This window comes from Halictus rubicundus, chromosome 6 (assembly GCF_050948215.1).
Source record: "Halictus rubicundus isolate RS-2024b chromosome 6, iyHalRubi1_principal, whole genome shotgun sequence".
NCBI lineage: Eukaryota > Metazoa > Arthropoda > Insecta > Hymenoptera > Halictidae > Halictus > Halictus rubicundus.
Window position 1 is genome coordinate 11,856,244 of NC_135154.1, and position 13,951 is coordinate 11,870,194.

The following is a 13,951-nucleotide window of genomic DNA, read 5'->3' on the forward strand; positions in this document are numbered from 1 at the left end:
GAATCTGTCGATAGGGATGTAAGAAGCCTGGTAAACATTGGGAAACACTGTACATCCTGGATTTATTACAGGCAGTATCGAACGCGACAGTTAGTTCCAGGAAACTTTTGAAATCGGCTACGGTAATCGTTGCTTCCATAATCTGGCATTGTGTGACCAGCGATTCTTGGTAATTCGCGAACGGAAAGTTATAGGAGCAACAAATGGATTTTATGATTCCCAACCTCCAAATATTACTATTTCACATCATACAATTTCGTGTCTAACTAAAATACAACCTGCCTTCCATGATTGGCAATTTCTAATTAATTTAATTCACAAAATATTCCTGCACAAATATCTCGAATTCGAGATTCACTGAACTCGTCTCCGGCGTCATTCTATTTTTCCGAACGCGAAAAAGAAAGTCGCAATTACTCCGGATTCGAATCGCTCGATGCGAGTGTGAACACGTGCACGCGGGCTTTTGCGGCGGACTGTACCCGTCCTATGAATGACGCCGCACTGTATGCACCGTGGGCCTCCGATGATCCACGTGTCACGGAACGTGTTAAAGATTAAAGATATCCGTCCCCTCTAACCGTTTATCGAAGAATCGAAACTAATCGATCCCTGGTAGAATGCTTACCTTTGACACCGGACACTCTAATGCCGGAAGGCATTGGTGCTCCATTCACCTCGACCAATCAGGCGCTTATCCCGTTCGGAACTGCCTTTTTGTCATGCCGTTTCAAATTCTGAGGTAAACCTCGCAGCCTGAGGTAAACCGGACTGTTAAGATTACGCGAACCTAATTTAGCCAAGGCTTCAGATATGGACGTGACCCCCCTTGCTATTTTTCAGAGTAAGTTTTCCCTGAACCCTTCGCCGGGTCTACTTTGACCCAGAGTATTGAAACAAATAATTCTTCGTCTCATCGTCCATTCGATCAAATAATTCGTACCCTTCAGAAATCTATATACACTGACTCCCACTAATATTCGGACCCTCTTAAAAATCGCATAACCTTGTTAATATTGGACTATACTACCTGAATTTTTTTCGAGAAGTTAGAACAATTGGTTCGCACAATTGGGTACAATTTTGCAACTTTTTAATGCGGGCTTATATAAAAAATTTAAAAAGTACGTCTTGTACATCTGTATCAATTATACATATTCTGAATGTTTCATCTAAATCAGTCAACGTTGCAATGAGCTACAAACGCTTAACGATGATAGCTTAAGGGTGAAAATCGCAAAATTTTCTTGTCGGGGAATTTCGCCCTCATGTGTTCATTTTGAAACAACTGTAGCTAAGTCATACAAACCTACAAATCGTACTTTCTAAATTTTCAATATCCGTACAACTTCTAGTATTTTCTCTGCAATTTCGACCAATTGCAATTTTTGTAAAAAATTTTTTCTCACTTTACGTAGCAAACCACTTGTGCTAACTTCTTTTAAATAATCCAAGTCGTATGATCCAATAATAACAAAGTTATACGATTGTTAAAAGCGTCCGAATATTAGTGGGAGTCACTGTGTCTCGTGTCTTGAAGAACAATTTTAAGAGGGAATGCAGCTAAAATTTAATTAATATTACTGTATAGAAATTGGTGTATATATTCTTGAGATTTCTGAACCTGATAAAAAATGGTAAATTTCCGCCCCGAGGAGGATTAATAAATAATGAAGAGGCGAACCGAAGGAGTGGTCTGGTTAGCCATCGGCATACTCCCACGAAAGTGCAAAGGAGCTTAACGCGGACAGCGGAACTTACATAAACGCGGGTAAGGAAATTCCATCTAAGGTTGCGGCGAGGACCTCGCGTGGCATGGTAGAGCTGCGCAGGCAGCCAGCCAGCCGGCAAGACAGCCACGGTCCTAGTTTCCATAATCGCGCCGCAATCGTAGAGGGAATATTAAAGCGACTAGGCAGGGGGCTAGGACGTGGCATGGTCGGTCACACACACCGGTATTGTTTTGCTAGACGCCACGCCACGCCACGCCACGCCGCGCCGCGCCGCGCCGCGCTGCAAGTCGTGCTGCTCGGCCGCCGTATTTGTATATACCGGGTTGCTCGGTTACTTAAAAATACTAACCTACATCCAGCCGAGCCTCGAAGCGCGTGTCGAGCAACGTGACTTCTGACTCGCCGATATGTGCCAGCAATCTTGCTGCTCCCCGCCGACCGGTGCGCTCGTTCTGCCTTGTCGAGTCGAGTCGCGTCGCCGGGACACCGTCTATACGCGACCACGTTTACATGCAACGTGGATAGCTCGCCGAAAAAGTGGAGGACGACGCTACCTGTACAGGCTATCAAGGCGAACACCTGGGACCTCTTCATCAGAGGTCGAAACGTACAGTTATCTTTCGATTCTCAACTAATTCTGGCCGGACTTCTACATTCCGTTTAAGGGCCCGGTCTTCGTAGATTCGCGATTACGTAGAGTGACTCCATTACCGTCAAAAAATGGTTTCACGTGCCTCAAGTTTTCGTCCTTATATAAGAATATTTTGTCGCTGGTAAAGGGCTCGTTCAAGGTTCAATCTAGTGCGTGCTGGTCAGAAGCTGCCGAGATTATGCAGATATTTGGTCAGATGAAATCGAGAGCAGCGCGCACTAGAAAATATCTCCAGCTACAAATTCAGCTATATTTTGTTTCGATCCCCTGCGAAATAAAGCGAGAAACTTGAAGCGCGTTTCTGGCGTCAGAATCCGTAATATCGATAATACAGAGCGAAAAATGTGACAAGTTTAGTCGCAGACTTAAGACCCGTCGGATCAAAACTAAGACGGATCTTAAGTCTGTGTCTGAAGGCTGTGATTGGAAATTATTAATTAAAAGGTCACGCGACTATCCCGGGCCCTTAACCCTCCGCCTTTCGCACGATATTCATTCAATTTGATTCATTGAATACAGGCATTGTCGTAAGACAAAATTTAAAAGCATGAGAGTGTTAGGAACCAAAGACTGCCAAACTAGAAACCTCAGAAATTCCATAGAATCAAAGTAAGTTATTCAATGAAATAAAAAGTGAAAAAAATTAAATGCGTGATATTGAGTAGTCCTCAAACTTTCTTGTATTTTACAGATCCTAATCACATTTGGTACAATGAATATATTAACGTAAAAGTGACATGGCAGTCAACGTGTTAAAATGGTTATTCGTGGACAGAATACTAGAAATTAATATTTTTGAATCGTTCCATTTTTTGGAAAATTTCTTTGCGATTTATTGATAACTGGGAATTCATTTAGATAAATGTTCAATGACTTTTGTCCAAAACATTTTAAAAATCGTTATTTTGGGCAAGCCTCAAAGACAATAAAGCCACGATTTAGAAATATACCAACTTAAAGCGCGGAATAAAGCGATTCGTTTAGGTTCAAGAAGTGTTAGACAAAGTCTGCTCGAAATTCTTCGGGAGCGTGGATAAATCAAGAACGCGTAAACTATTTCCAGAACGCAGGCAATGTCACGCCGCACTTCGCTTTCCTTTTACTTTTTCTTCGGCAATCAATTTGCGACCTAGAAGACCAAGGGAAAACATCGGGGTCGGTCTTCCGAAATATTTCCTGACGAATTCGCGCGGGCCTTCGATCGGAAGAAAAGATCGTAGGATCGGAAAATAACGAGGGGCATAACTGCAAGAAACTTATTCGTCCAGGCCGCAGAGCTCGTTATCCCGTGAGCAACGACCACGGCGTATATTTCATAATTCTACAAATAGTTTCACTGGCGCAGTTAAATCTGTCCACGGCGACCCCGATTTCGCGTAGCCGCGAGCCGAAACCTTGACTCTCTCCGTTCGCGGTTAAGAAGGCGAAAACGCCCTAACCTCGAAAGAAAAATCAGGTGTACAGCTGACAGTCTCTCCATTATTCAAATTCAATTAGCCACTGTATAATAACGGCACAGAACGTTCGGACTCGTTCACGAGGAAACCGTGGCTCCGAGTTACGTCATCGTTCCGACGAGTGTGAAATACTGTTGCTTCGTTACAAACAGAGACAATCAATTTTCATCAATCTCTCACGCATCTAAACAGGAAAACTGTTCGAATATTAATACTAAACCTATCGAGCCTTAAAAGTAACCGGTACATGTTGTCTTATAAAAATGACGAGATTTCCCACGAAAACATCTTTATAATTTCAGTAATTGTAAAATAAAAAATCTGGAACCGGCGATTTTAAAACGGTTATCCAGTTATAATTAGACTGCGAATCTTTAAACTCATTCTAAATTTCGTGGTTTAATTTATACAAACCATACGGGGAACGAGTTCAATTTATCAACTAGGAAATTTCAGGGATTTCTGGGAAATTCTAAAAAATTTTGTAGTGCACTTTTTCTTCGAATGCAATTCGAGATTGCAGTGGTCGGCTCCGGTCGCGTAGGTTTTCTGTTTTTCTGAAAAGTGGAATAACTTTTCAGCGTGGGACGGCCCGTATCTCGAAATTAGTTTCATGCACGTTCCAATAATCGAGATTTTTCCCGAGTGAATCATCCTTCCCGGCGCAAATAAAATCGCTGTACTATTTTCCACGCCCACGCACGCGTGTGCACGCGCATTCATCGGCGATGGAGAAGCCCCTCTCCAGGAGCTCTCGCTGGGAATTGTTGGCGTGCGTGCGTGCTCGCGGGCACGAGCGATTCCGCACGGACACACATTCGAGCGGCGTGTATCAGCCAAGGTAACTCTCACTTTTTCTCTGAACGACACTGATCGTCCCCAGAACCACGCCGCCGTAATTACGAGAAATATGGGCCGGCCATTGCCAATAAAAAGCAATTAACGACGCGCGTCGCTGGCGGAACGGAATTTTCGTCGGGAATAATGGAGTCGCGTTCGAACGACCGGGGCTCGAGCCTTATCGCGCGGCACTTGTTGTTGAAATTTTCCACCGGTTTCATCGCCGTCCGAAAACATTGTCTCTCACGCATGCTCTCACGAAATCGTTGCTTGGCGTCGATCTTAGAATCACGCGTGAAACAACGGTACGAAAGCAAGCTTTCGACATTCACTTTCAAAACAAATACTTATTCAAGTATTCATTCGAAGTACTCGTTGGAACTAATATCTAATTTTCTGGTAAATATTGGAAATACGTGGTGTATTTTCAATTCTCGAAAAATTTTATTCTAAGATACAGCGGGCGAGAAACTGAAGACCCATTTTTCTCGAAAATACTGTATATTGAAACGTCTGTGAAAACTTTCAGAAATTTTTCAATTTTTTTTAATCTAATCACGATATGAAAAAATCTAGAACCCACCATTTTGACAGGTCCCATAAATCTAATGTTAACAGGCACTATCCGTTCCCCAGAACTTCGGATTTGAAAAGAAAAAACAGGAACGCGTTATAAATCCTAAATTTAACAAGTCTATCGTCTTCGGTCCGGTAAACAAACAATCGTCGCAGAGTTGTTGAACCTGGGATTGCCAATGAAAGACGCGAGGATGCGTATTAAAGCGTCCGGACGCAGTCGATTGGAAAGTTTTAAGACGTAAGCGAACGCCGGTTGACGATAATTCGCAACAAATCCAGCGACAATATATCAAACAAACGCATGAGTAAATTAGTGTGACGTGAACTTGCATTTTAGAATGCGACGGAGAAACATATGTATCCCGAATTGCTGGATTTATCTGAGCATGGATAACCGTTTATCGTAGAAAGTGAAGCAAAGTGAAGTAAACAGATCTGGAGCACTTTGACGTCTCGGCAAACACAGGGCGTTCGACTACTGTTTGCAACCGAAAAGCAATTTGATTCTACAGAAAAAAATACGTCGAAAATGAAGAATCAAATCTTTTCATACGAGGCTTTGTTTTCGAGAAAATCGACGTTGAAGATCAAGTTCCAATGCTCAGCATTTGTAAGTAGAATCAGTAGGCCATGAACAGACGCACAGTTTTCGAACTCGAATGGAAGCCGGCAGAAAATTAATAACTGCTAAACTAATTCGATCTAGGAGCCCTAACACTTTTCTAAAGGGGGCACAAAGAATATATCGATTAATGAAAAAAAAAAAAGAAAAATGTTGAACAAGAAAAAAGGAAAAAATTGAACGATCTGAAAAGGTTGATTCGCCTATGACAGAGGTTTCCGTGGCGTCATGGTCAGCCAGCACCGATTCTCGCAACCTCGGAGATAGAGATCTGTTTGCCGTGTGTCTAAAGCGGTGTCCACACTGAAACAGCATCGAACGACTTTCTGTCGCCTCTTGCTGCCTTCTTAATCAGCTACGTATGCTAAAAAGGTATACAATAAACCTTCAGGTCATAATAGAAACTCTCGACAATATTTGCATTTCAAAATCGGACATTTCCTGTGCAACATGAAAGTTGCTCGTCGTTGCGTCAGCGTGGACGTAGCTTCATGTTATTCGCCGAACTGGCAAAGGACGAGGATTTTGTGAACGCGTCTGGGAACCGCAAGCGGAAAATTTTTCAGCGAGCCGACGAGGCGCAACAAAATAAATTCGTATCGACGAGGAAGTGGTTTATCGTTCGGCCGCGATTTCGCGGGAGGAAGACCACCTAATTGTTGTCCACAACTTTCGTCTGATAATCCTCGCAGTCGAGTGTCTATAAGAACAATACCGCTCAGCCGACGTTATATCTTATCGCCTCCTTCTCCTCTTCACTTTGGGAAGGTGAATGTGTTTTGCGATCACGAGGCCGGCGACGACTGTACTTCGTTTTTTCGAGAGGAGACTTCTTTACAACTACAACATTGTTTCACACTGATCGCTTCACTCTCCACGGGATTTATTTCTCATTCCCGAGACACGTTTTGAAAAATATTTACCACGCGACATGATATTTCAATGTTAGCAGATCTTGAATAAAATTTCAAATATCTCGCGAAACGTTCAAAGAGGAATCGATCAATGTAAAAATATTCGTAGGATTCCATTTTAAAAAACGGGTGCAAAACCTCGCTAGTGCTCGTTAAGAAATTCAGAATTTCTGCTCTGCAATTTTGTTTTTCTATTTCCGAAAGAAACGGGGGAACAATGTTTTTTATCGTGGCGATTGATCGAGCCGATAAGAACTGGATCAGAATGTTGGAAACCAGGTGGATTCGAATTCGACTGACGTGCCTCGCGTTTAATTTACGATCGCATTCCACGGCGCCCGCGGAGGAAAGGAGGATTGATGGGGAACAGGAGATCGTCGATGGCTGACGGAACGACTGAAATGCTCGGCAAAGTGTGTCGAAGGACCTTCGGTTTGATTCGCGATAAGCGGCAGGCAACGCAAACCGGGGAAATATCTGTGTCAAGATGGAGAAACAGAAACGCGGGATCGGGTCTGTGTTTACGCATCGATACCCAGCGAACGTGAGAGACGTTAATAATTGCGCTGAATGGAACGGCGGTCATTGTCGGCCGGATTGATGCCTCCCTACGCCTCATGGTCTCATAAGTTATTGCCGATCGATCAAATTCCCTTCTCCGACGCGTCGACCTCCATTCGAGCGACGCTATTGTACCAGGCTGCAGGTGTATTTCCAAGAGCCTGCCAAAACCTTAGTGAATCGCTTTTTGGGATGATCTCGCGACTACTCCATCGCGTTAGTACAGTATTCTCTCCGTAACTGTCTTATCGTCGAGTCTACCGCCGAGCAATAGTCCTAGAAGAGGTACTATACTCTTTGTAGTGTGCCGTAGAGGGACCGAGATTTTCAAAGGACCCTTGAAAGCTCAGCCTTTTAAATGCAAAAATCGAAATTCTTTCTTTTCGCTTTCCCGTCGATGAAACTTTTACCATCGTATTCGTCTCGATTTTTAGCGATTAAAATGATACCAAACGCAATATAATTACGATCATGATTACGTGTGTAAAATGTTGTGAAAGGCATAATATGGCCACAGGCAAAATATATGACATACGTTTCGCGACTGTACGGCACTATCAGACACTGTAATAATAATTGAAAATTATTAAATACTCGAGCATCTGGGAGACTGTAAATCCGGTCCCGGTCTCGTGGAACTGACCACCGTGCCTACGTTAATAATAAAACCCAGCGTTCCCCGGCCCACTGGTAAACTTTCCGAAAAAATTCCTGTTCGATTCGGTTGAAGCCACTCGGTTCTGCCGAATTGCGTGGACCAACGTAATGCTCGCGCGTGGTGTCCGAAGCGTATCGTGTCCATTGTCTTATCTGCATCGGGCGCGATAACAACGAGGGGGGAATTACCCGCGGCGCGGCGTGTCGAATGGCCGATTAATCAAATCGAGTCCTCGGGCAATGTCGCGTGGTTTCTCGTATTTATAGAAACGCGTCATTATCTAAAATCGGAAGGCTGCGAAGCAACGAGCCTTCAATATCACCTCGCCATTATTTCACCAGATTTAAACCGATGATTTCATCGTATTTCACGGACATGGCTTTCGATTCATCGATTCGCTTAGGGGAGAGGTGCTGTGAAAGCGCATATGTGTTTTTCGAGCGTTCAGTTCTAATTATTATTATAGATACTGCATTGCATATGTTGTATCTCCTCGAAAGGGATCATTCCTCAGATCATTCGAAGCACCTTTCTCCTTTGCGAAAATCTTCTCCGCGACTTGATTACGGAGTTATCAAGGAAAAACACGGACCAATCAGAGTGCGGCTATAGCAGAGGGATCCTGGCGCGGTGTTGGCATTGGCTCAGTTCTGACTCAGCCTGCTGTATCCGCGCTCTGATTGGGCCGTGTTTTTCGCTAATAACTCCTTAACAATACCGCGGAGAACATTTTCGCGAAGGAAAAAGTTACTTGAAATTATCTCAGGAATCATCCCTTCCAAGGAAATATTTTTGGGACACCCTGTTTGGCGCATATTACAAAATATACCTCAAAACAAGGAAAAACAGTCAGACTTGCCTGTTTCATATCTTCTTTTTAATCCAATATGGAATATACTTTTCTCTTCCAATTTTTTAAATATTTTTTTCCAAGAAAAACGCTGGCTAGTAAATATACTAGCAACTATACGAACCGACACGTTGCGCAAAATTTCAAAGTTCATCCTTGGCCACTGTAGTGGCCACCGCGGTTCTCTAAATGTCAAAGTCAAGCCGAATTTTGCCAATACGATTTGGCCCAATGAAGACCTGTCCCTTTCCTAGCACCTCTCCCCTATTCGTGTCAGTGACTGGTGTTCGTGCCTCGGTAGCTCCGATCCAGGCCGAAAGAATCGGTTCTGCATCGTCTCCGTAGAGGCGAGCCGAAAAGAAAAAATGTGCCGTTCGATTTCCAAGTTAAATCGCCGTCGAGACGCCGCGCATACGTGCGGGGACGGGTATCCGCTCGTTCACGAAGTATGCAGAAGGTGCTCAAATAAATCCGGTACGAATCGATCTACAGTGTCAATGGCCGATACCACGACGGTTCAAGCGGCCAAGACGCGAAGTCGCGTCCTATAGCGTGCCCCGAAGAAATTGCCCGGTTGCTGTGAGCGCTCGGTGCTTCGTCTACAGGCTGGCTCAACGAATCCGGTCTGACCACTACACCGGGAATTTTCCGTAACGTATTACTTGTGTGTACAGGGTGTTCGCGGTAAAACATGATCACAAGGAAATATGAAAAGAAGGCCTTTATCACCGAACTTTTTTTTTAAATTATATTTAAGGGCCCGGTCTTCGTAGATTCGCGATAAGGTAGAGTGACTACTTTACCGTCAAAAAATGGTCTTACGTGCCTCAAGTTTTCGTCCTTAAAAAAGAATATTTTGTCGCTGGTAAAGGGCTCATTCGAGAGAGGAAGGTTCAATCTAGTGCGCGCTGGTCAGGAGCTGCCGAGATTATGCAGATATTTGGTAACATAAGCGTTAGAATTAGGCCAAAAATTGACGATGTGCATGCCGTGGAATCCAAGCATTTTTATGCCATCGGATGAGTTTTCTGGATGAAATCGGGAGCAGCGCGCTCTAGAAAATATCTCCAGCTACAAATTGAGCTGTATTTTGTTTTAATTCTCTGCGAAGTAAAGCGAAAAACTTGAAGCACTATTCTGGCGTCAGAATTCAGAATATCGATAATACAGAGCAAAAAATGTGACAAGTTTAGTCACAGGCTTAAGACCCGCCGGATCAAGACCCAGACGGTTCTTAAGTCTGTGTCTGAAGGCTGTGAATGGAAATTATTAATTAAGAAGTCACGTGACCATCCCAGGCCCTTAAGTACAAAAATGACTAGAAGTAAAAGAACTTCATATTTCAGCATTATAAGAAAAAATAAATTGAGCGTATATATACGTTCCGGTGATAGTGACCAGGAAAATTGAGCGTATATGCAAAAAAAAAAAATGGAGGAGTTCAACGAAATGTTCTTTTAAACACTGTTAAAATAACGATAACTTCTTTAAGTAGTGCATCATACAAAATTATAAACTATCTATTAATTTTTTTTTATCTGAAGATGTGTCGGTTGTGTTATTATATCTTTTGATAAGTACTTTTTAAAATTATTTTTCTATATTGCGCAGTACTGGTCTGGCGCACTGTCTGTCTTATCTGATGTAATTTTGAATAAAAACACCACGTTGCCTTGATTATTTTGTTTCTTGGCCTGTACACCGCTAATCTTTGTCTATAATGGACTCGAGCTAAGTAACAATAAGTCACAGACGGTTCTTATCATATTTATCAATCACCTGGGAAGCTCGAAACCATGCTTTTCAGTTTTATTACTTTCTCTAATGGCCTGACGCGTGTGTGTGTGTGTGTCGGTTCAATTAGAGTTTCATAAGGTTCGTGATACGTAAACATAGCGTTGTTACAGTGATTGACATTATGATTGGTACCACGCAGGCCGTCTAATTCCAGACTTCCACTAATTCCACGTTCCGCGATGATGTTCCTGATCTCCTCCCTGTACTCTGTTGTATGATGATGACGTTCGCGGTTACTATGTATGTCCATTCAATGTGTTATTTCTGCTACTCTATGCAACAATGTTGTGCCTGTGTCTATTATATGCTTCGGGTTTCTTCGCGTGTATAATCAGATCTCAAGAGCAGCGTGGATTCCTTGTTTCGATTATGTCTGTGAGAACGTACCTACGATACGTGTACTCTTCGTAATGTCGAGCTACTTCGTGATGCATAATTCCAGCTAGTACATTGTCTGCTCAGATGTTCCTGTAAGCATTTTGATATCCCGATGTCGCGTCGTCTATTGTTCTACATTATCTGCATTTTTCAATATCAGTCGCATTCTGCTATGACGTCCTTAAGTACAGTCGCGGGCAAAATTAACTGGACAGCCTTTAAAAACTAATAACTTATTTTAAAAGATTGCTCAGCTCTTCTAGACATTAGAAGGATTAGTCTACTGGGTAATGTTTGAAAGCAATTTTTTTGAAATTGCTATTGCTCGGAGTTTTGAAGGAAAAAGATAAAAAAGTTCGAAATCGTGAACTTTACGTTTTCCTTCGCAATTTCGGCCAATGTAATTTTTAATTTGTTAAACTAATCCTTCTCATATCTTAAAAAAACTCAAGTCACGTTTTTTGCGACAATTGTTTGTCTCTTGTTAACCGAATTGTGCAAGTGCACCATCTTGTGTTTGTGTAATTTTAGATTATTATGGTGGTTATTCTTATGGACGAAGTGGAGACGATGTAACGATGTAACAATATTAAGCACACCTGTTATTTCCACCGTTCCAGAAAACCGGGGGTATACATTAATCGCCGATGGATTCGATGCTAATAAAAGATACGATATCATTAATTTATTCCGCTTGAAGTGAGCCATAGCTTTTGCTGAAACGGTCCGACCCAGTTTCTGGAATCGCCCTGTAACGCAACCGTGTTTCCAGTCTATTCTCGATCTCTCGCAAGTGTTTGTGACCGATCGTGTCGCCGACAGGCCCCGCGAATGTCACTCGTTGCGAGCTTCTGAACGAGCAACTTGAACGCGTGTAAAAGCGTCACCTCCCTTTGACAATAGAAGCCACGAATATGAGTTGCGATACGCTCATGCCAGCGCGATTCTTTGGAAAACCCGTGATATCCGGGCCAATCGCCGCTCGGCAATAGTAACACAATTATGCCAATAAAATGCCGGTTCGCTTTGTTACGTTAATCGTAATTTTATTGCGCGAGTTCTTTGCGCGCGATAAATTAGCGTAATACGGGTAATGAAATTACGCTCGCGCGACAATTACCCGATCTCGTTGCACGATTCCACTTTTCGACACGAATATCCTTAGACGCGCGTCCAATCCACTGATCGATCACTTGCACGTGGTCCGACACGCTAGTCACGTTAGCATTTGCGTACTATGCAGACCGACCATAATTGTGTGCGACTAACCTTTGTTATTTTGCTTCGTATTCGTTTCCGATTTTCATAACGCAAACACGAAGTGACTCGAACAACCGAGCCATTTAATACAGAAATGGTCGAAGCCGGTCATAGGTCAAAACAGTTGATCATTGGATAATGAGGAATTCAGAAAAAGTGTTGTGCAATACATGCTAAAATTGTATTACAATTATTTTCGTTCACGACGATTAAATCCTTGAGACGCGGTGTCAGACTAAACAAATATTAAAATTTTTTTTTAATTTTTAGTAATAAGACTTTAAACAATATTATCGTTATTCTTCTTTATTTTTGTTATAGAAATATAATCTTCTCTGATCGTTCCATTCGATCTGGGACGCCCAGCATGCAACCCGTGCAATATTATAATCCACTATTGGCACATGTTTTATAAATGTAACACAAAGCGTATAAAGTGTCTAATGCACCAGCGAAATATCGTATGCCTTGTGAATAGTGGCAGCCTATTTATATTTAGTTAACACACTCGAAACCTGTGCCACGAAAATTTCGACATGGGTCAAAAGTGACCCGGTGTCGGTGCGCACCTTCCACTGTTTCTCGGGCAGCAGATCACGGATTGAAACGTTTCAGAAACGGTAATTATTTCAGAAGCGGAAATAAGCTGTTGCCGTAATGTTTGAAGTGAAATGCCTATCGAGAGCCAATTAAACAACGAAAAGAAAAAAAAAGCTGTTTAATTGGTCAGAAACGAGGAGAAGACCGCACGAGACCGTCGATTCGCGTTGCGTGAAACACGCGCAATTATCCCGAACAATGATTATGGACACGTGCATCGGATATTACTGTAAACCATTTATTTCCGTGCCCGAGGGATACGAATGAACATTATCGTTCGTAGATAAAAACGACTATTAATTAATGATTAGCCGAGAACATCAATACCCACCTCTCGTACTTGACTTGCATCGAATGAGCGGAGTTGTCCTCCCAATAATTCTGCGTCTCCATCATCTTGACGCATAGAATCACTACCAACACGCGGGCACGATCACTTCCGTTTTTCGGTAGCCAAAAAATATCTTATCTCGAGTCCTGTTAGATCCTTCGACACGACCAAGATTTCAGCACTTTCCTTTTGGAACTCACGCACGTCGGGACTCGGTTGTTTCGTGGTGTACGTGAGCGGGAAAATAATGACGAACGCACAGCCGGTATTCCCACAGATTCCGGGATCACGCATGCATAAACCAGGGTGTACCGAAAACGAGCTAGTCCGGGTCCTCTTTGAAACCGATGACTCCTTGATCGATAGTACGCACTCGACGAATAGGTTAGGTTCGCCTCCGCATACTCACTGACACACTCCTAACGACACGACGGCCCAAGAGGCCGGGTACTTGGGAATCGCCCACGTCTTTCCGTCCAGTCACACTCGCCGATATATCTGTACTGGCGCCCTCTTCTTTTTCTCTTCTTCTTCTTCCTTCCTGTTTCCCGTGTACCGATCAATTTCTTTTTCCCTCCTCGAATCGCTTATCGTTCGTTATCTCTGCAAACGATCGAATATTTCAAATCCGATTACACGCTGTTGTACACCCACGAAGATACGTAGACCGTGCGCGCGCGCGCGAGACCTCTCGAGCGAGCGCGATATCGAAAGAAAAG

The 13,951-nt window shown here is 43.0% G+C and overlaps 1 protein-coding gene across 1 annotated transcript in view; it reads right to left on the reverse strand.

The window, feature by feature from the left end:
- The window catches only part of Cwo (transcription factor cwo), a 44,436-nt gene that overhangs the window by 29,811 nt on the left and 674 nt on the right, over positions 1-13,951 (reverse strand). The window contains exon 2 of the mRNA XM_076789925.1: positions 13,233-13,835. Coding sequence (XP_076646040.1) covers positions 13,233-13,297 — 65 coding nt within the window. The 5' untranslated portion in view covers positions 13,298-13,835. The remainder of the gene's footprint in view (positions 1-13,232; positions 13,836-13,951) is intronic.